The sequence below is a fragment of the Gymnodraco acuticeps genome, unplaced genomic scaffold (genome assembly GCF_902827175.1).
Source record: "Gymnodraco acuticeps unplaced genomic scaffold, fGymAcu1.1, whole genome shotgun sequence".
Lineage (NCBI taxonomy): Eukaryota > Metazoa > Chordata > Actinopteri > Perciformes > Bathydraconidae > Gymnodraco > Gymnodraco acuticeps.
The window spans coordinates 5,283,958-5,306,538 of NW_022990238.1; the positions used below are offsets into that span (position 1 = coordinate 5,283,958).

A 22,581-nucleotide genomic window follows, 5' to 3' on the forward strand; every position below is an offset into this window, starting at 1 on the left:
ATCTAAATATTTGGATTATTCCTGTATAATTGAGAATTGAAATTCAAGATTTGGTGAGTTTTATATCAAATAAAATACAATTATAAGTTCAGAAACCTAACAGAAAATAAAATGACATTTATTTAGTTATGACAGTAACAATAAACTGTGCATAATTAGTACCAATTGTACCTAAACAAAACCAAATGCATATATTCTGCTAATTTAGGCAATGTAATGGATGTAAAACCACAGCCGGTCAAAATCAGATCAGTTCCAGAAGTTCCAGCTCCAGTCCATCCTGTGTCATCTTTAAGCAGTAAGAATGGGATTGCAGATACAGGCATGGTGATGTTCACAATCTACAAACAAAGACACGTTAGATTTTTTACACTTGCGCTAAACAACTAATGCCGTGTTCATGTTTTCCTATTTTACATTTTTAACTGTAAAAGTTAACTGAAGTGTGTTGTCATCCAAATGTTGGGAATTAGGCTGAGGTTATGGTGCATCTCTATGTCACATAAACAGAAAAAGAATGAGAGCTGGAGGGTGCATGAGATACAGAAGGCAAAAAGAAGCATAACAAAAATCTGTAATATACCTGATGCTATATTTAGGAATTAAGACTACAAAAAAGTAGACAATTATTCGGGAAATATTTAAAATAAAAACATTGACTCAGCCAAAAGCTGAATTGTATATTTGAGTATTTATTGTCGACTGAAAGTTAGGGTAAAATTGTTGTACTACCATTATTAGCGATAATGGTTGCTAGGCATAGGTTGGCACCACTTAAACTGCCCGGACAAGAAAAGATCCCCTCTTGAGAATATTGATAAATGAGAAAAAAAGAGATAGATTTTAGTTTATTTTTTATTTTCTATAAAAGAGATGAGTTTATTCAATGATCATAACAGACTGAATCAGAGACCTCGATATACCACTCACATACCAAAACAAAAAAAAAGAGAAAAAAGAAATCGAGGAAAATGTTTGAACAAAACCTCCAAAACAGAACAAATGTAACACAAAATAAAATACCTGAATAAAGCAAACTCTGGGCTGAGCTGCGGGTCAGCACATTCTGTGAAGAATTCATGGCACATTATGTCCAACAATTATTGTGAAAAGAAAAAAAGGAATGAAGTTTTTTTTTTTACCCTTTCAAAACCAGGCTAATAATTAAAATTCTATATTCATATATGGTAGTCTTCATAGAAATTAAAAGGTGACTTAAGAATAGAAACAAGTTCTCCTGAAGTTCATCTGTTTATTCTCCTCATCAATAGAATGCTTATCTACATCGGGGAACATGCCTCTTGCAGCACACACTTTTAAAAAATTGAACAAAAACAAAACAGTCACACAGCCGTCCAAATGTACACAGTCACACTCACAGACCAGACTCAAACGCTAGTGTGGCAACGCTGAAACATATCTACCTAAAATCCGCTGATTGAACAAATGAGAAAGTAGTTGTCAGATGTGTACACTCATAGAAGTCCAGCTAAAACTAGATTTAAAACCCGAATATTGACAACGGGTAAAATATAAAACGCTGTCTTTTCCTTATTTATTTTTTTTTCCTTTTTGTTTTTTTACACAAACTCTTTCAAAAAATCTCCCTCCCATCTCAAATATTACACGCCCAATCCTGCCCCGCCCCCTTTCTAAACCCCTTGAAGTGTAATATAAGCCAACGAGAATTGCAATACAATACAGGCACTGGAGAAAAACACCATAAGAGACAAGTGAAGAGGACGAGATGCTTTCAGATTTTTAACCCATCCCTGGTCCAAACAATGTCTCCGATAACAGAATTATAACTCACATCCACTATTATTGAACAAGAACAAAGATATAAATCAAAACTGTTTTTAAAGTTTTTTCAAATGTCTGTTTGTCTTTTCTTTTCGTACTGTTGACCGTGTGCCCTCAGTGAATTACAAGAGGTTTGATGCAAAAACTAACTGGGGGCTCCTTCCAGTCATTGTTTTACTAAACCAGATTCAAGTAACAGCTACAGAGGGGTGTGTGTGTCTTATTCCTGCTGCTGCCACTTTGATCCTAACCCTTAGCTAAGATCAGAGCGCCAACAGAGAGAACAGCAAGGGACTCCTCATCTCATTTCTTGACTGATCCAGTAGTGTGACTGTTGCAAACACGCCAATGATAAACATTTCCAACATTATGTCTTCAAATGTAATACAAAGGATGTTGCTAAACTTTTAGTGAAATCATATTCCAACTAAAGCACAGAAACGTCCGGCCCTTTCCCCTTTACTGCTAACAAGTGTAGCTTTAAATGAAAAATACAAGGCAGGATGAAAACTGATGCTGTCTTAGATAAATACTTGCAGGAACTATGATAATGCATATATTCAGGTTTTTTTGTCTCCAGCTACCTACCGTGTTTTAGGACAAGTAATTTAGCATAAAAGATAATGGGTAGTTTGGCATAGACAGAGGTGTAGGAGTGTGAAGGTATGACGACCCAAAGAAGAAAAAGAAAATAAACAGTTATTGTAGTATAAGAAAATACTTCTTTACAGTAGATACTAGATGATGAAAAAAGGTCTGCACTGCTTCTCCTCCTGGTTGTAAATGTTATTGTTTTGTCAACGTGTGCAGTACACAATGGTCTGTTTAGGAAAGAGGTGTAAGGCAAACTGTACCTTCTCTGCTGAGAAATATACACGATATACAGTATGGAAGTTGCCCCGACGACCATTTCATTTGTTCACTTACAACAATCAAAACAAAACATAAAACACCAGTCTTCTTCACCACCTCAGACATCTGGCAGTTTCAAAAACACGTCTGCACAGTCTGTCAGTACATTATCAGAGCATTTCATAATTATTAGGGTGTCTCTTCTCCTGCGATTTATTGCGCCCACGCACGCTGTAAGTGAAAAAAGGCAAACTGTGCCAACAGGAGTCCTCTTCCTCCTGTTACATCAGGCAGGCAATGCCAAATTCCCAGGATGTGACATCCAATAGGATCCCCATGTGTTGTGTGTCCGCTCCACAAGGGCAGAGCGAGCTGGGCGCCCTCAGCCTCAGTCCTCGCTCCGAGGGTCGTCACGGCTACAGACAGTCCGTGGCCCTCTGGGGTGCGTGGTCGCCAAGCGTCTCTCCTTCGAGGAAGTTTACATAATGCAAGTTTTTTGTTTTGTTTTGTTTTTTTGCAGTTACGTTTCGGTCGCTCCTCTCCTCAGAACAGGTTCTCCTCAAAGATAGCCATTAAGTCACTTTGGAAATTCATGTCAATTGTTGCTGCCATCTGAAAGGAGAGAAGAACAATTAGCGTTTCCTCTACATTCACTGCTTCTGGGAAACCACTCCCACAATCACTTATTACTTTGTTTGATGGGAGGGGTGCCTAAGTCGATTACATATTATCAAATAGATTCATTAAATGTGTACGATAGTGCCATTTTAAATATCTTAAGAAAAAACGTAACGTCCTACACAACAAACATGGCGTCAAAACGGAGTAATGTGTGGAAATATTTCAACCAGGTTAGTAAACGTTTGTTGTTGTTGTAATGTATAGGATATGTACATTCGGTTAACTGTTTTTTGGGGGGTTGAATATTAGAATATACATTTGGTTTCAAATTCCCATCCCTATAATCTATATCTTTTAGACTATGTTACAGTTATCATTTGACTATTTCCGTAAACACAGTTATCTCACCGCTTCTCGCCTCCTCCTCTCCTGCTCTCGGCGGCGAGCGAGCTCCCTCTGTTGGTCGAGTGGGTTCTGTGCAGCGGGCTGAGGCGGGGTGGGGGGGGCAGGAGGCTGCTGGATGGCAGCAGGCGGGGGCTCCTGCTGTTGCTGCGGCTGTTGTTGTTGTTGCTGCTGCTGCTGCTGCTGCGACTGAGCTTGAATGTGTTGCTGCTCCTGACGCCGGCGGGGCTCCTCGTGCACCCGTCTGGTCGGCTCAATGATGTCCTCTTCATCCCGCCCTCTGGAAAACATTCAGGAAAATCATTTACACCAGGTGGAATTTAATGCTTCTCACATTTCTGTAAGGGGTTCACTTTTAGTTTTTTTTTAGTTTTTGTTTGGCTGTGCTTATAATAAAACAAGATCACCTAAAGCTTTACAACTCAAAACACATAGAATACAGAGATGTCTTGGCTTAAGCCAGTGGTTCTCAAAGTGGGGGGCGCAGAGGCATGTCAGGGGGGGCGCGAGAGACCAGGAGGAAAAATGGCAAAAAAAATAAAAATAAAAGATTTTTTAAAAAAAATCATAAATTGAAAAATTATTGATTCGAAAATAATATGATGCAGTACTATTACGTCTGGGTCTCTGTGTTTCATTAAAGCTCGGCTCTGTGTGTGTGTGTGTGTGTGTGTGTGTGTGTGTGTGTGGTACCGGAGATCGTTGTTGTTAGCTTCTGGTGCCAGCGAGCTACGCTAACGGATGTAAGGAGTTTTTTCAACAACAAAGTGGAGCAGAGTCCTCTCCTGTCAGACTGAGAGTCTCAGTGAGCTAAAGGACTCTCAGTGTTATCTCAGTGGGTGTCAAACGTCTTGGTCACCATTAATGTAAACAATTATATCCGAGACACATTTATAATGATCATTATAGTTATAAAAAAATAAGAGAATAAATGAAAAACAGGTATGAAATACTATATGACAGTAAAACAAGAATAAAGTTTAAAAGGGTGATTTGTAAAATATCCATAAAGAAATGTTAAATCTGTTTACAGTTCTGTTTCATATGGGTGTTGAGAGTAGGGCTGAACGATTAATCGATTTTAAATCGAAATCGCGATTTGAAATGATGCGATTATCAAATGGCAAAGCCTGCGAATTTTTTTTAAATCTTTTTTTCTTTTTAGAAATAAAAAAAATAATAATTCTTGTGTCTCAGTCATCCACACCAATCAGAAGTGCTGTGCTCCACATGTACCAGCCATTGTTAATCAATCAGAAGTAGCCCATGATAGAAGGTGATAGACAGATTGATCCAATCACCTGCCAAGTGCTTTTGAAAGTGCCTGCCCTTTCCAAAAGGCTTCCAATGGAGCTTTAGATGGTTTGGTGAAACAAACCATCTGGGTCAGGTTAGTACTGCTCCATCACGTGTTTCTATTACAGGGTGAATCTTAAACTGAAGCTTGACTTTAAAGCAACCCAACGGAAGTTTCATGTAAGTTTAGTTTTTTCACTCATAGCTCGGGCTGCGGGGGTGCTAGAGACGGGAGTACGTTGATACGACCTTCCTAGCCGGAGTTATGGCCGCATTTTACAGTAAACTTCCGTTGGGTCGCTTTAAAACAAATATTGCAATTCGAATCGCAATATTTGTCAGAAAAATCGCAATTCGATTTTTTCCCAAAATCGTGCAGCCCTAGTTGAGAGATGTATCCATAGATCTCTTCATTTTGCTCTCAAAGTGCACCAGATTGATGCTTTTAACTTTAATATTTAAAAATAAACCTTCCCGGGGGAGCATGCCACACACCACTTATAAAAATAGCACTTTACCCCTGCTTACACCTATATGCCTCGAGCCTTCATTGTAACTGTCACACTGTGTATTTGTGTGGGGAGTGTTGCAGTAGAAAATCCCACTGTAGCGATCGGTACATTAATGGGAAACCCTAAATGTTTGAGCACCCTCTGTGAAACGTCAAGCTACCCCACAGCACCCCAAAATAAATATCTGGCGCCGCCACTGAGCCTGACTTGTGTTGGGGGGGCCCGACTTTTTTTTTTCTCCAAACGGGGGGCCTGACAGAAAAAGTTTGAGAACCACTGGCTTAAGCAAACAGTTCTAAACTGACATAAGAAGCACAGACTGGTGAGCAAAGCTTTCTCTGGAAATCAGTCTCACTATTCTTTACTACACTGCATCCCTAAAATCTATCAAATGGGCTGCAACATGTCCACTAGAGGGCATAATACATCTGTTCATCATACAGGGATTCTGGCATCATTCATCATCAGACTGTCTACCTAAATACATTTGCAACAAAAGTGCAATGATAACACCTGTATGCTGTTGAAAGTGTTACATCAACACTAGAGTTTGAAACTGTATAACGCAAAGGGTCTTTGAAGGGTCTCAATCTGTAATTAGATGGACTCAACACAACAAAGTGTATCAGCCTCACAAACTTATTTTTCGAATGAGTTTGACTAAAAATACAACTATTTACAGTCAGCATGTGCTCCGCTGCTATAGTCTTTCAATGTTTACTTTGAGGTAACCATTGCAGCCCTCTGTTTTGTCTTGCGACAACCTTACCGTAGTTTGTCCTGCTCTCTGCGTTGTCTGTCCTTCTCCACCTGCTCGGCCTGGGCCTTCAGAGCCTTCTCCCTCTCCTCCTTCTCCCGGGCCGCTCGACGGAACTGCTCAAAACTGTCACTCGATGACTTCACTGCAGACATGGGTGTGGATGTGGACTTTTGGGCAAGGCTGGCCCATGAGCCCATGTTCTTCAATTTGACATCCTGAGACACACAAACACAGACAGACAGTCAGATAGACAGTAAGAAAAGTTCCATTAATATCGGTAATGTTCAAAAACCTTTCAAGATGCAGTACCATCAAGTTCATACGTTAAGAACTGGGAGATGTGTATAAGATACTTTTTTAAAGTGACTAATTACACCCACCTGTACCTTTTTGGGGGCAATAGGTGTCTTGGAGTCCTGCTTGAACTTGTCCTTGTCTTGCAGAGAGGGAGGCGGTCCACTGGACTCAGAGGAGCGGATCACAGGTCGCGAGCTGTCCATGGACTTCACATCTGCGCAACACAGGGTCACACACATTAATATTCTCAGTGTTTTGTGGAGATCCTACAATTCTCCGTCTCTGTGCATTTTAACTGGAGATACACCGATTGATAGGCCACCGGTGGAAATAAGATGATTGTAATCTGATAGGCCCGTACTGGTGTTGGACATAGGGTGTAGATTGTAAAGCCCACTGAGTCAAATCTGCAATTTGTGATCGGGCTCCATGAATACGCTTGATTAACTAATAATAAGCCTACATTCACAGTATAGAATATTTTCTCTAATTTTTAGGAACATACAATTACATTTTCCATTGAAAAGAAAAGCTAAAGAAATCTTTGTGTTTGCTGTTCTAACTGTTCTTAGAAATACATTCAGAATTGGCAGGTCAGAGTATCGGTGCCTTTCTAAGATAGCAAAATAAAGCTCCAGTAAAAACAACAAGTCCTGTTACTCACTCTGTGGGCCGTGGCTTGTTTGAGAAGGCTTATTATCAGGATGTTTGTGATGGTCGGGTCTCATGGCCGGGTTGAATGGTTCTCCTCTCATCACTGGTGATGGAGGAAGCTTCTCCTCCTTTACAACACTATGGTTCCCCTGGCCCCTCTGCTGCAGGACAAACACATGGAGTTAGAGTCAGACATGTGGACACAGGACAGTTGACCTGCTAGAACGGTTTCTAAAAAGCATTTCTCACCTTTTTGGACTGCATGTTTTGAGGTGGGGACTGATGGGACACAGGTGGAAACTGGGGAAGTTGTGGGGAATGCATCATGAGAGGTGATGGGTTGTCCCTTATGTGACCTGTCAACAGAAAGGAGAGGCATTATAATAAACATCAGCCAACACCAATCTTTGCTTCCCGACTCCCTCTTACATTACATTTTAGTCTCATCTTCTTCCACTCACCTGCGTTGTAAGGGTCAGCCTTGGGCGGGCGAGGGGAGGGCTGCTGCTGCTGCTGCTGCTGGATGATCTGCTGTGCTTTGTTGGGGGGCATGGATACCTTGTGTTGTGACCCCTGGGACTGACCAGCGAGTCCAGGACCCTGCTGGTAGTTAAGTTGTTGCTGCTGCTGCATGTGGCGGGCCGGGTGGAGGGGCATCTGTGGGGGCGGGGCCTGATGTGAAGGGGCGGGCTGCGTCTGGGACTGAATGGTGAGCTGTGGGGGAGGCAGGGTGGTCTGGGAGGGGAGCTGAGACTGTCCCTGCACGGACTGCAGGAGAGAGATCTGTCCTGGTTGTTGTTGTTGTTGTTGTTGTTGTTGCTGCTGCTGCTGCTGCTGTTGTTGTTGTTGTTGTTGTTGTTGCTGCTGCTGCTGTTGCTGACGAACCTGCGCCTGAAGTGACTGCATGGACTGCTGGGGCTGCTGGGGCTGCCGGGCTTGCTGGAACTGCTGCAGGTATAATTGTACTTGGTTCAGAGGGGTGGTAGACTCTGGCTCATCATCGTCCTCCAGCAGCATCTGGGGAGGCTGGGAGGAGAGCAAGCCCTGGGGGGTGAGTGTCGGGGGGGATATGGGCCGCTGGTGCAGAGGCTGAGCAGGGTGGAGGATCTGGGGGGGAAGCTGGTGCTGTGGTGGTGGTGGAGCTGCTGTCTGGGGGGGGGGCTGCTGCTGCATGGGGGGCTGCTGCTGGGGGGGTGCTGCTTGCTGCTGAGGGGCTTTTGGATGAAGAGGCGCCGCCTTGTGACTGGGTCGGGAAGGCTGCTGAGGCATGGAGATGTGCAAGGCTAAGGGTGCACAGAGTCAGGAAAGAAACAAAAATATAAGAAATACACATTTGTGGTAACAAAAATATCTTTCTAATGTTCATCTTTTACATTTTATTTAGAGGGAATTCAAAAAACAAAGAAGACATTTATAAAGGTGCTCTCCACTGTGATGGGACATGAGACACTGATTCTAACCCACTGGTGTATAGCAGACACTACAACAGGAGAAACCTCGGCTTCATTCAATCTTTTCTGAACAGCTGAAAGTGGGGAGTGAAAATCTAAAACAAAAAAGTAATAGATCACAGCAGTCCTATTAAATGTTTAATGACGTATGAGAAAGTTCATCCAGGAATATGGATGGATTTGAGTTTTTTGTCAGGATGTTTATTATTTTAAACTGTAGGTCATAGAAAGAGAATGAAAACCAAAGTTCACTGGATAAAAACAAAACAACATTTGAGTGGCATTAAATAATTAGAATAAAGAAAAAAATGGATTGGCGTACATTTGGCCTTACCCGGAGACGTAAGGACGGGATGCTGGTTGAGGAAGGGGTGGGTTTCAGGGGACACTGGCCCAGCAGAATGAGCATTGAGATGTGGAGCTGCGGGTGAGGATTGGGAGTTGCCTTGGTGATGGGACAGATGCATGAGGGGCTGGCCGAAAGGCGGCAGGGACTCGAAGCTAGTTTCCAGTAGTTGGGAAGACTCCAGAGCAGCTACGGGGGGGGCGGTGAAGCCTGCAGGAGACGGCTGATGCTGCTGCTTCATCTGGATGCTAGCCTGAAGGCCTGCTATATGGGAATGAAGCCCAGCCTGAGCCGGGCCACTCTGAATGTGTAAATGAGGATGAGGCTTCTTCCCCTCCTTCGCAGAGTGGCCCTTTTTCTTCTGATGCTTTATTATTCCTGGAAAATGTGAAAATAAAGATGAAGCACTTTTGCATTTTTCTTTTTTTTGATGTGGCCATTTTAACTGTCAATTTAAGTCACCTGTCGCTTCAGCCTCGCTGTCTGTGCTGGAGCCGCTACTCTCTGAGGAGGAACCAGTCTTTTTGGAGGTAGCCATGGACTCCACAGGCTTCTCAGCTGCAAAGTAACAACTATTTGTTCATACATTTCCAATAAAGAATCAAACAGTAAGTAAACTAAACAATTAGACACAGCTGTTTAAACTCGGGGCCAGCTCCCCTTGGTGGTTTCTTAGAGAGGCTTACCTGGAAACTTCTTCTTCTTGCGGAGGCAGGAAGACACGTATCTCTCCAGCTCGCGCAGAGTGGAAGGCTTTAGCGTCTCAAAGTCAATCTCGATCTCATCGGGGTTAGAGTTTTTGAGTGAAGGCTCTCTGGACTGGATGATATGCACCACACGGCCCAGCTTGTCCCCAGGAAGCTTGTTGATGTCCAAGCTGAGCTGCCTTTTCTCCTCGTACGTCATAGGCTTGCCTTTTTCCCCTGAGGACGAAGACCCAGCAGCTCCCAGATCCTCTTCCAGGCTGGGAACTAGCAGCAGGTTGGTGGGATGATTGAGTTTCATCGCTTCCTTTTTACTAGAAGAAGAAGAACATTTTAAAACGTAGGTATTTATAACAATGACAAGCCTATGTTTACGTAATAGCTTTCATAATAATGTTCAAATGCATTAAAACTAACAATGGATACATATAGACTTCTACAGGGGATGAAGACATTATAAAATCCCCTAACAATCATTAAACATTATAAGAATCTAAAATAAAATCTCTCAACAACCATTAAACTGTGTGAACCTGAGAAAATGACTCTCTACCAAGGCCACAATTTCACCGAGAACCATAAAGCCATAACAGGAAAGCGAAATCAGAATTGGTTAAAGATAACACTGAATTGTGCAATGCCAAGCTAATGGCTATACAAACATTTACTTTCAAGGAGTTTAATAAGGTATTACATGAAGGTAATAAGGTGTAGAAGCTACCTAGATTTCTTCCTTGGTGCACTGTCCTTGTTGTTATGGTCTCTGCTCTTGTTCTTCTTAGAGAGCTGCGGGACAGGTGTTGCATCCTGGATCTCATCCACATGGCCAGACATACCTCCCTTTTTCTTATGCTTTTCTTTCTTCTTCTCCTTCTCCTTTTCCTTCTCCTTTTCCTTCTTCTCCTTCTCTTTTTCTTTTCTCTTTGGTTTGCTGGCTTGTGGTTGGGACAAGGCAGCCAACTGCTCGTGGACAGCCTTCAACTGTATACAGAGAAAAGACCAGCTGTCAACAAAAGGGCAACAAGGACCAGACAACACGTGTTCCACCACCGTAAATGTATTCCGGTCACTGACCTGATCCTGGAGCTCTGCTAACCTCTGGACTCTCTCCTCTTCAGAGTCGTCTGTGGAAGACTCGGACTCGGAGGACGAGTCACTGGAGCTGTCTGAAGACGAGGCCACGTGGGCCAGAGGAGGCTGGGGCTTAACTGGTGCAGGGTGGTGAAGTACAGGAGCTGGGGGGAGAACCAGAGGCTTGGTCTCCAGTTCATCTGGCATCTTGGCAAAGCGCATCTCAAAGACATCCTATGAAATGAGAAGAAACAAACAAGTCAGAAACACAAAGTGAATGTTTGTAGAAAGAGACCGAAACACTCCACAACAACAAATAATACTTATATACTACAATAACACTTCGATAGCATCCTGGCACAAGTGTTTATGTTCTACTTTAAATTCATATATTATTTTCTTTCTTACACATTTTAAGCAAACGTTGTGATCAACAAATGATCCTAAATAGATTTTCCTGCAAAGGTTACCAGTGACAGCTTTAATTGTTGCTCACTTTTCTATCAGTTCAAACATTGGACAATCTAGCTTACAAAACATGTATTACAAACATTATGGTATTGACTTCTTACTATAACATGGAATTGTCCATTTATTGAATTATGCTTGCCCTTTTTTACGACAGGAACCTTGTTTGCATGTCAGCCTATATATTCACCTGCAGTTTGCGGGCCATGGCAACCACCTCATGGTCTGGAGGATTATATTTGTAGCAGTTGGAAAACATTAATCGTACGTCAGCAGCAAACTCCTGGGGTTCTCGGTATTGCCTGTTCTCCAGCTTCAACTGTTAAGAACATTCAAATGAGTTACTTGCCAATGCCTGAAATGACTCTTTGTAAATATCTTATGAAACTATAATGAATAATGCAGTCTAATCTCACCTTGATGCTGCTGAGGTCCATAGGATACTTGATGATGTCATGATAATCGTGTAGTCCCAGCGCAGCCACATCCACAGGTTTGTAGAAGGGCCAGGCATAAGCAGCGTGCTTCTTGGACAGCATGTCCCTGACCACACTTGCACAGTATCCTAGCTGATCCTGTGGTTTGGGGCTGTGACCGCCACTTGGTCCACTCAGTCCCATCACCATGCCGATGTGATGCTGGGAGTCAGGAGCCTCCTTCTTCAACAGTTTAGGAGGCCGCGCACTCTCTCGCCTGGGTAGGGTCTTCCCAGATTTGGACTCTGCTGGTGAAGACTCACTCAGTTGGTCATTTGCTGTGGGAGTGGTGGTGTCAGCTTTCCTCTTCTGGCTCTTTCTTATCTAGATAGAAGTGAATACAAGGAGAGCAGAGAGATGGTGAAAAAGGGCCAGGAAATCAGTGGTTAAAATAAGTTGGCAATCATTTAATTGCCTTAGACACATTTTAAACTCCCCTCTCCTCCAGCATTTCAAAGCAGTATTCTAGTTGGCACCTCAAAGAACTTCCATCTATACTTTTTAGCAGAGGTGGGAAGTAGTGGAGTACAAATACTTCGTTACTGTACTTAAGTACATTTTTCTGTTATCAGTACTTTGCTCCACTACTTATGTTTCTGACGACTTTTTACTTTTACTTCTTACATGTTGAACACAAATACCTGTACTTTCTACTTCTTACATTTTGAACACAAATATCTGTACTTTCTACTTCTTACATGTTGAACACAAATACCTGTACTTTCTACTTCTTACATTTTTAACACAAATATCTGTACTTTCTACTTCTTACATTTTGAACACAAATACCTGTACTTTCTACTTCTTACAGTTTTAACACAAATACCTGTACTTTCTACTTCTTACAGTTTTAACACAAATACCTGTACTTTCTACGTCTTACATTTTGAACACAAATACCTGTACTTTCTACTTCTTACATTTTGAACACAAATACCTGTACTTTCTACTTCTTACATTTTCCAAACAGGCTGGTTCCTTTAGTTTGATTCTGTGTTTGGTGGCGTGATCATTATTATTTAGAGTCAGTGCGTGCTTATTGATTTGAACACGATCCGTGTATCCATCATTTCCTGGTTTTCTCTAAAGAAGAGGGACCAATGAGAACGTTGTCATGTTGCCGTTGTTCAGCATGGAAACATTCATTAGCTAACAATGACATCATTGTTCTATTAATATAAAGGGAGGTCAGTTACTCTTTAAAACAGATGGTAGTTATGGGTACTTTTTACTTGGAAGCCCATACTTCTTTCATTTTACTTGAGTATAGAAGTTTAGTCAGTACTTCTACTTTTACCAGAGTATTTTTAAACATGAGTATCTGTACTTCTACTTGAGTAAAGGATGTGTTTACTTTTGCCATCTCTGCTTTTTCGAACATCACACTCACTTTGGTCATGGTAATGGGGTTCTGCAGCATGGGTGCAACGTTCTGGATGGATGCTGGGGGAAGCGCGGTCTGAGCAGGGGGAGGCACAGAAGTCATGATGGGAACTTGAGGAGCGCAGTCTGAGTGGCCCATCGAGTAGGGGGCTCCGAGCTGTGGCGCATGGCTGGGTAACGTGGGGGGCATGTGGGACGGCAGGGCCTGCATCAAAGGCTGGGGAGGTAGTGAAGGCGGGCCCTGCACCGGTCCCCTGATCTGTGGTGCTGCCGAGAGGTTCGACACACCACGTGTTAGAGGGATCGTGGACGAAGAATCAATGATGCCCCCTGGTTTCAAGTTCAGACCTTGATGAGAAAACAAGACATTAGGTTAAATATACCATCTCCAGCTTCAAGAACACCGTTAGCAAAAGATGAAGCAGAAAATCTCATACTTCCTTCTCTTCGGCCCCGGCCACGCCCCTTCCCTGTCATGACAACAATCTCAGTTTCTTCCTGAGGCATTTCTGTGACCCTTTGGAGGAAAGCCTTCTCCAGAGACTCAGCCATTAAGACTATGTCATCTCCGGGCTGCAGGGGGAGACAAACACAGTTAGCAAAAGTGGAGGCATTTGAAAATATTTTGGATTTTATGTTAACAAGAGCTCCAGTGTACAAATATGTCACCTTGTTGTATATGTAGCAGTTGGTAAACATCGTGTTGAAGTCTTGGATACATTCTTGGGCATTCCAGTAGTAACTGTTCTCAAGCCTTCTCTTGATTGTTCCCATGTCCATAGGAATTTTGATTATTGTGTAGTAGTCCTGAAAAAGGGTTGCATAAAAGTGAGTGAGAACGCAATTGAGACACAACACAACAAATAGTAGCCCAAATCTGAGAAGATCCGATTCCTTGTCTTGTTCACACTTTTATAAATAATAATGATCCGAGTCAAATATGTGCAAGAAAAAACGATTTGATTCAAACAACTTTTGCTTGCAGTCTGAGTGCGCCTTAGTAATGCCCTGATGAAAGTTGAAGGTAGGTTGCGTCGTACAAACAGAGGCAAAGTACTCACAGGCAGGTTAAGTTTGATCGCATCCACTGGTATAAGAAAGGGCCAGGCAAACTGGTGTTTCCACAGGCCCTTCACCACCGCCTTGAGCAAGTACTGCAGCTGATTGGTCTGGCGCTTTGGCCTGTTGGGATTGATGTACTCTGGGGGTGGGGGGTTGCCACCTTGCTGGGCCTGCCCCTGGCCGCTGCTGCTACTGCTGTTGCTGCCCGACATCTGCGCTGCATCCAGGCCGTCTCCCATTCTGACAGGGTGGGGCGCGGGCTCAGTCCCCCGAGCAGGAGCTGGAGCTGCAGGGGCAGGGGTAGTGGTGTTGGCAGGACACCAGCTCAGTCTTGGCCCCGGCACAGACTCCACTGACAGAGCACCGCTGATCCCATTGCACTCCTCACTGGACTCTCTGGGGAGAGGAGAAAAGCAAACGGTCATTAGCATATTCAAAAACATTACATTTAATTGTTCAGTCTAGCTTCTTTCATGTACAACCAAGTGAAACAATTTAGATTACAATGAATGGTTCATTGTGTCTTGCCACTCTCCATAATGGACGGTTTTTCACCGTGCCTTTTGATGGTGGCTGTTTGGAGCAGCTACAGACAATTCGACTGATGGGATCAAACAGCATACCACAAAATCATTTTTTTGTTGAGTTTTTTTTTGTACCCCTCGTTATGAGTGTGATATTACTCTCTGGGATGTCCTGATGCAGATAATAATGAACCTGGCAGAGCTCTCAACTCTCTTTTCTGGGAGAAAATCAAGACCCCACACACACAGTAAGAAAAAGTGTCTGAGAGCCATCATGACAACAATAGCTGAAATATAAAGCAAAACGTAAGCTACAAGTGGCATGCGGCTCCAGTCCAAACTTTTTTTGTACACTCCTTGCCCTCTTCCTAGGGCCAGAGACTCAGGGAAGACTGTGAGAAACGTTTCTTAAATACCCTAACTCCCTCTCAGACATTGCTGTGACGTCTTTAGTTCAGCTCAAACCAAGACGATGGAAAGAGAGCCAAAGAGAATCCACTGTTAAAGATTACAAATCTGTTTGTAATGTTTAATGCGAGTAATTGTGACCAACTTTACCATTATAACAATATTTGCCAAGCAACCCTGCTGAACATTTATATAATAGATTAATTATTTGGTTGAGTAACAGCCTACATGTTTTAAAGAGTGAGGTTCTTATCCACAAAAAGTCATAAAACATCTTCTTTTGCCCATTTAAGAGTTCAAATCCCAATTCTATTCAGTTCACAAAATTGATAAAAGTTGATATCATCCTACTGCTGATATTGATACATTTTCAAATGTAAATGCAGTGTATTCAGGAGAGCAAGGAGTTTAAGGTTTGGCTCTAGCAGTGTGTGTTTTTAGTAGATCTTTGATTAACTACTCTGTCTCAGTTACTGGGAGTGCTTAGGGATGTGGGCGGACAGAGGGTGCAGGGTGAGAGCAAATGAGAGTGGCAGCTGGGGGGGGTGACGACGACAACTGTGTGATCTGCTACACAGCTCTCAGTCATAAACTATGGCCCCTCACAGCCAGTCATGGACATCACATTCAAGACACACACAAGGCTCGAAAGACAACACGGTTGATATGAGGTATACTTGTCTAGGGAACCCACAGTGTTCAGTAAAAAGCACTGATCATAAAGGTTGTGTATTCTGGCCTGTATTAGAGACAAGTTAGTCTCACAGTCTGGAACACTGAAGTCCACCCCCACAACTTCAAGATAAATACACACCACAGTATATATCTGTGACTAATCTCATTCTTCATGAGTCACTTCATGGGAAGAGGGAAGCAGTTTGTACACCACATGATCGCTGCCCTGAGGGCTTTAAACACAGTGGAGAATCTGAATGACCAATAAGGTAACAGCACCAGATCATCACAGATGGTACTTTTGAAGCCGAAAGCAAAAAGATTGACAAATAAGACCGCGAATAAATAAGCACAGAACTTGTCGAAGGCATGAATGTGAACAATTGAAATATGGAAAACATTGCTTTTGTCAACTGGCTTCAACGAATGATACCATTTAAAGGAGTCGCCTCAGTATATTGACTTCCAGATGAACCTGTCATTCCTGTCTGTTATGGAGGAGTACGTTCACAGGTATCACAGGCTGTCTGTAGAAGACCGGTATTTGAACGACACGTCAGTACGTATCGCTGCCTTGTTTTAGAGATTGCACTGGACGGCTTCCGATACAATCCAATTTGCTGGATATATTTCCACCTTTGTTTCCATTAGTATTTACCATCAAGACTATGACAGTTGATCACTATTTGTCAACAAAACAATACTCAAAATGTGTTTCCAATTGCAGTGCATGTGATTTGTTTGTTTCTACCAGCACCAAGGCAGAGGCTGAGTTGAGAAATACAAAAGTTATTTAGGTATTTGCTTAAGTCTTTGAATATTGATAACCACTATATTTCAATTTGTTTTTTGTCATAAAAGAGATAGAAGGGTCAGTGAGGACATTTTTATAACTTCAGTGATTAAAGAGAACAAATGGCTAAAGTATGTCCTGAAAAGGGATCACATTCCAACACTTCTTATTTGATTTTGAGACAATTCAAATGTTATTTCCTATTATAATTTAGTCTTTTGAGTTATTGAAAAAAATCAAACCATTTTTATAATTGAACACCCATCATTTGTGGTTTATTTGTGTAGCCCACCTTAAAGAAAGGGACATTTGTAGATACATTTGAATGCAATTATATACAAATGTAAATACTACCTGCGAATTATTGGGAATCATTTAGTACATTTAATTAAAGATGACTTTGTACTGGTGTTATAATACTTTGATCTTCCATATGTGCTAGAGTTATATATCAAGAACCATTTTGATATGATATAATGCAGTATATTCCAACATCAACACACAATAGCCTATACATGTATGGGGCAAAAGTGATATGAAGTTTATTGCAGATGTATTGTACTGTATTGAATAACAGCATATTACAGTTTGTATTTTTCTGGTTACTTAGTGTAGAGTATGTGAGTGCGTCTGTTGACGTTATAAATACCTATGTTTACAAAGAGCCTTTTGTTCAAATTAAAATGTGAAAGACTCAGGTTTCAGGTCAGGATTAAAATCATACACAAATGACTTGTTCTGCCCAAACACTGCTGCACGTAAACAAAAAGCTTCCAGGTGCAATCGCCCTATCAAGGCTGTAATTGTGTAAGGATGCTGACTTATTGGCACAATGAAAGGAAGATGTTCCGGGAAATGTTTTGAGCAAATGCATCAAAGTCGACTGAGGACACAGAAGAAACAGCTGCTCGGAATGATCGCGGCCTTTACCAGAAACACACTGCCAGGTACAGTACAGACAGCTAGGAGAGCAACACAGACACAAGTACGTCATGAACAGCTTCTGAGCAACCACTACAGGACATCTTCCACGAGGACAAGGTAAAAGTTAGCCACAACATAAGCCTGTTCCGGCTGGCCTTCAGTGCCGCATGGAGCGAATTATCATCACACACATACCGCCAGATGGTCTCTAACAGCTCATTAACAACAGGCACACTCGCAGCGATAGTCGTTGACATAGCAGAACTGCAATAACAATAAGTGTAAACACACTTCAGGGAACACAGAGATAGATTCAATAAATGAGGGAGGATGAACTAAGCAGGCATCTGTACTTATATACAGGTATATCTAAAGAGACTTGCTGGCTTTCTAATTCGTCAGGCTTCCCTGCAGTCTAACTTGCGGTCCTATGGATGGTACTACTAATAGCTTGGCCTGTTGGTGCCGTGTCATTCTAAATATTCGTGAACAATATTGAGATGCAAGACAATCTGACATTGTCTGTCATGAAAAGGGAGACAGGTTTTAATTATAAGGTTATACACTTTGGTCTCTCCATGCAACATGCACATGTCATTGATAGCACGTGGAACTACCATGATGCATTCTTAATGATGGCCGGTATGGCACTTGAACGAAGGTCAGAAAAGGTTGTTTGACTCAGTACAACAGATACTGTATCTGTATCAAGCCTTGGGTGACCAAGAAACTTATATCCAAGCTTTGTTAAGCAACTCAAATGAAATTAAAAATGTGTATTACTTGTTCGGACAGAAATGGCGACGCAGATGTAGCATGTGAATTTCAAAACAAAAATGTATCTTCGAGATGATATATTTGGAAGTTTTCACTTCAAATCGAAGATTTTGGATTGGTGATCATTTAAGGTATTTGTTGATCCAAGTTGACGTTACACCCCTAGATGATGTGTGTGACATAAACCTGTCACCAAGGTCATCCCTCAGATAGGTAATCAGCCTTCATGTAGCCTAGCAGTGCAGCTGGACCAAGTGCTGTACTTCTTATAGACATAACATTACGTTTTGAGAGATACCCTTGAAAAGAATGACTTTAGTTATCTTCTGCCCGTATACTAAGCCTTATCAATTATTATCTCATTTCTACTGAAAACACAAGTATTGTGTTATACATCTGATACCAACTTAACTGCAGGTTAAGGGGCAACAGGCAGTTGACCTCTTACCATTGCAATATTTCCATGTGACCGCATAACTGTACGTCGCAATATTTTGCTAGTGATTGAAGAACATTTCATCAACACAAGAGGTATTATTGTCCGTCCCACTTAGCGGTGGTGGAAACAAAATGCTTTGCCTCAATTCCAGAAGTGAAAACAAAGCGTGGCCTGTGTAATATATTACATCACAACCATGTATGCATGACAACCTTTAAAATGTCTTAATAACTGAGTTTGTGTTAAATGTCTCTCATCACCACAGGACTTTGCTTTAGGCTTGACGTGTTAAAGACAAAGTCTGTGCCTCTGATGTGCCGACGTTATTATGTCTAAGGAGTTGGATTGTGTTCATATTTTCTTTCATATTGTCTGATTTAGTTTGACATGGAGGCGTATTATATGTGGTCTTGCACTCTATATCTTTAACGACACACTTGGAGCTATGGCAGTGGAGTCAAAACAGGTTGGATTGTCAACATTCAAGAAGTATTTGTCTCTCTCAAGCTAAACAATAACTTGCACATTTTAAGCTTAAAACACTCTGAAAATATATTTAAGGTTTGTTGATATATTGGGATATTTGTATTTACTTTAACTTCAAGTAATATGTGATGTTGATGTCAGCCGGTGTTTATGATGAATAAAAAGCAAACTCTCAATGACCTGCGGTCCTTGGCATGTGAGACTAACAGTGTCTGCGGCAGCCCCAAACAGAGGTCAACCAGGAGGTCCACTTCCTGTTGCTGCATGTCTCACAACCCTCAGCTCAGGACTACAAGTTGACCTTTGACCTGGACATACATCACTGCAGAATGCTCTGGAATGTTTCCTGGGGAGGAAGTAGCTCTAGTTACGGGGGTGGGGGGGGATGCACATCTCACACCAGGACATCTGGTCATATGTGCCGCCTCGACTGTCCTACATGGAAAGAGGAGAGGAACATAATAGCAAGACGCTTGCGAGTAAACTATAAATCATTCATAAAAGGAGTGGGGGGTGATTTCAGGCGAAAATATAAGCCTGCAGATTACACTTGAGACCCCCTCTAAGTGTCGGCATGATGGCCTGTGTTTTGCCTGAAAGCAAAGGAATACATTATTAATGGGACCACACCACAGTGACGAGGCCAAGAGCACCACTCCCTGCTTATCACCAGCCTCTCCACTCTTTCATAAAACCATCAACAACCATTCTCCAGAGAAGCTCCACTCCGCCTGTCATTCCACACCAATGTAGTGATTCCATTGATGCTCTTAGTTTGTGGCATTATTTGTAAACATAATGGACACTTTCTTCTTAAATACACCAATAAGGTGAATGGAGGTAGAGATCTTTATACCTCATTGAAGAATAAAGCCCAATAGCAAAGATCTAATAAGGGTAAATAAAAAAATGCAGGCCTCCACCGATATTATGGAAAGTACGTACAATATTCGTCCTGAATCCCCGGGGGTGTTTTCAGCAACTAGAGTGTGAACAGGTGGGACAGGAACCTATGATGAAGGCACACATTATTAATATGAAAGAAACGCTGAGGTAAAAAGATGCCGTTATGTAATCAAAGATCCTGGGCAATGGCCCCCCACACACTCTGAACTACATCCCAAAGACATCTGAAGGTAGACTGTCGACCTAATGTGTCAGGGCATTTTGTTCTCTAATAAAACTGGTTTGCTGCCAACAAATGTAAAAATGATGACGGTATGTATAGAAATCCTGGAAATACCAAGGTCACTCTTGATAATAATAATCTCAAAAGTCACTGTAGGGCTCAGTTATGCCAAACAAACTATTATAAACCAAAGATATTTCACATTAAGTATGTCGCAAGTTGAACTACTCCCTTGTATCATGTGTGGTTGGTCTGTTGCTACCTTATTTGAATATCTCTGGAACCTGGCTTTATGACAAATAAATCTGACCCACGTTTCTATGGTAACACTCCACACTTTGGCAACTGTATTTTTATCCTCGATGGTTCGAAGTCATACTTTTGGTTGCTTACCAAATCACTAGCAATCATCCATGGCCTGTGGGACTGGAGTGGGTTTATAAACAAACCCCAGGTAAAGCACACTTTGTTTACATTTGTCTTACGGGTATTTGAGTCAAAAACCATTGGTTCCAATCATACGTAACACGTTCGTAAACTTAAATGAGTTCTCCTTCCTGTATTGATTAAAAGAAGAACTTGCTCTATGAGTCAGTGAATGAGCAACAGTGACTCAAATAGACTAGCCATGAGTCATACACGGGAAAAGGCAAGACTCATGGCCGCCGTGCCAGGTTCAACTTCCAGCTGGTTAGGATGAGCAGGACAAACCCTGCCAGGAATCAGGAGACATTTCTACAACTGCCACACACACAACCCCCCTTCTTCCTCAATACTCCCCCTTCCCCCACACACCCCTCTCTCACCAGGAGGTAGGTTAGAAGATTCTGGCTGAAATCTGGTTAACAATACTTATATCAAGACAACAAATCGTGATGGAGATGTACAACTAGAAATAGTGCTAACCACATGATAGTCCCAATAACTATTACCTAAGGCTTTCTTTACTTTAACCTTGTCGTTTCTTAAACAATCATTCATTTCAGTTGATAATCATTTGTCTATGTGGGATTTTTAAGACGTCAGGGATTGTTGAATGTCTAAAAAATGTGTAGGAGAGTCTACCTCAATGAATAACATTACCTTTTCACAGAGACTGAATGTGCAATTTTTTCCAGAAGGGCGTCCAGTTTTTGAAAATCCAGCAAATCATTGGATTTGGCATGCATCTTGTAATCCATTTACGAAGTCCACTAAAAAGAAAAAGAAACCAAAAACCGAGAAAGGGCAAGAAGAATTACATAGAAGTTTGTTTCTCTTTTCTCAGAAGCCAAAACACAGGAGGGATTTATTCTTCAGGCTCCAGCATGAATCCTAAAATCCGACAGAAGACGATGAATAATCCTTAGTATAGTCCAAGCGGAGTTTGAGGGTGGCCGTTCCACAATAAAGGCCCCAGCCTGAAAACAGGGGTCCAGGCGGGGAGGAAGGCTGTGGAAGCCTACAGCCGGCAGGCTGTGTTAGCTGTGTGAACCGGTCCTCTCTCCACCCCATCCCCCTCTCAGCAGTACAACGGCCCAGTTGCCACAGGCTCTTCGCTCCATTGTGTGTCCTCTCCAGGGCCTCCCCAACTTAAATGGACACAAGCGGAAAGCAAGGAGGGGAACGGGAGAGAGGGGAGAGAGGGCTCCGATAAGATTCAGGAGCACTTCTTTCCTCTAGCTCACTCTCTCGCCCTCCCTAGCACAGCCAGACCAGCATGCAGTTACTCAACAGTAAAAATGGCTCTGCTGCTTCCTCATTCAGTGGAGCCTCAGCCCACACACCCCTCCCTCCCTCTCTCGCTCACTCCACCCCTCCCCTCTTTCCCATCAATAGCTTGAGGTCCTTCCTCACTCATCTCTCTTGCTCACACTCTTACCTTTAACACCCCACCCCCTTCCTTTCTTATCCTTAGTCCATTTCATCATGCCCCACCCCCACTCACTCACTTCCGTCATAGCGGTCTTGTGTATGCCTCCCCCACCAATTTAAGGGCTCCCTTATCTGCTTACCATCCACCACTCGTATACCACTCACATTCGCATCGTGGCTGGGCTACATCAATTCAAAAAATGCTACATAACTGTTGTTCCGGGGGGGAAACCTTTCATATTGGACCACATGTATAATTATTTTTCAAAAAATTGGGGGGAAAATTACAAGTGGGGTTGATGACTTGGACACTTAAATTACAATTAAAGGTGGGGTATGTAATTTTGGAGAAACCAGCTCGAGTGCGCTAGAATTTGAAAGTACACAACCGGAACAAATCTGCCACTTCCGTAC

At 42.4% G+C, this 22,581-nt stretch overlaps 1 protein-coding gene across 13 annotated transcripts in view; it reads right to left on the reverse strand.

The window, feature by feature from the left end:
- Positions 1-851: 851 nt before the first annotated feature.
- Positions 852-22,581, reverse strand: part of brd4 (bromodomain containing 4) — a 29,716-nt gene continuing 7,986 nt past the window's right edge. The window contains exons 2-21 of one of the 13 annotated variants that reach the window (XM_034219524.1): positions 21,397-21,506; positions 19,503-19,619; positions 14,158-14,554; positions 13,766-13,903; positions 13,534-13,669; positions 13,104-13,444; positions 11,654-12,037; positions 11,428-11,556; positions 10,773-11,003; positions 10,420-10,679; positions 9,681-10,012; positions 9,457-9,552; positions 8,971-9,372; positions 7,659-8,480; positions 7,447-7,553; positions 7,208-7,358; positions 6,627-6,757; positions 6,256-6,461; positions 3,685-3,958; positions 852-3,267 (exon numbers count right to left, since the gene is read on the reverse strand). In XM_034219524.1, the coding sequence (XP_034075415.1) occupies positions 3,199-3,267; positions 3,685-3,958; positions 6,256-6,461; positions 6,627-6,757; positions 7,208-7,358; positions 7,447-7,553; positions 7,659-8,480; positions 8,971-9,372; positions 9,457-9,552; positions 9,681-10,012; positions 10,420-10,679; positions 10,773-11,003; positions 11,428-11,556; positions 11,654-12,037; positions 13,104-13,444; positions 13,534-13,669; positions 13,766-13,903; positions 14,158-14,554; positions 19,503-19,619; positions 21,397-21,494 (4,821 nt within the window). In that variant the 5' untranslated portion in view covers positions 21,495-21,506 and the 3' untranslated portion in view covers positions 852-3,198. Of the gene's footprint in view, positions 3,268-3,684; positions 3,959-6,255; positions 6,462-6,626; positions 6,758-7,207; positions 7,359-7,446; positions 7,554-7,658; positions 8,481-8,970; positions 9,373-9,456; positions 9,553-9,680; positions 10,013-10,419; positions 10,680-10,772; positions 11,004-11,427; positions 11,557-11,653; positions 12,038-13,103; positions 13,445-13,533; positions 13,670-13,765; positions 13,904-14,157; positions 14,555-19,364; positions 19,466-19,502; positions 19,620-20,129; positions 20,195-21,396; positions 22,068-22,581 lie in introns of those variants that run through there. The other 12 variants (XM_034219535.1, XM_034219528.1, XM_034219525.1 and 9 more) reach the window with 12 other exon arrangements.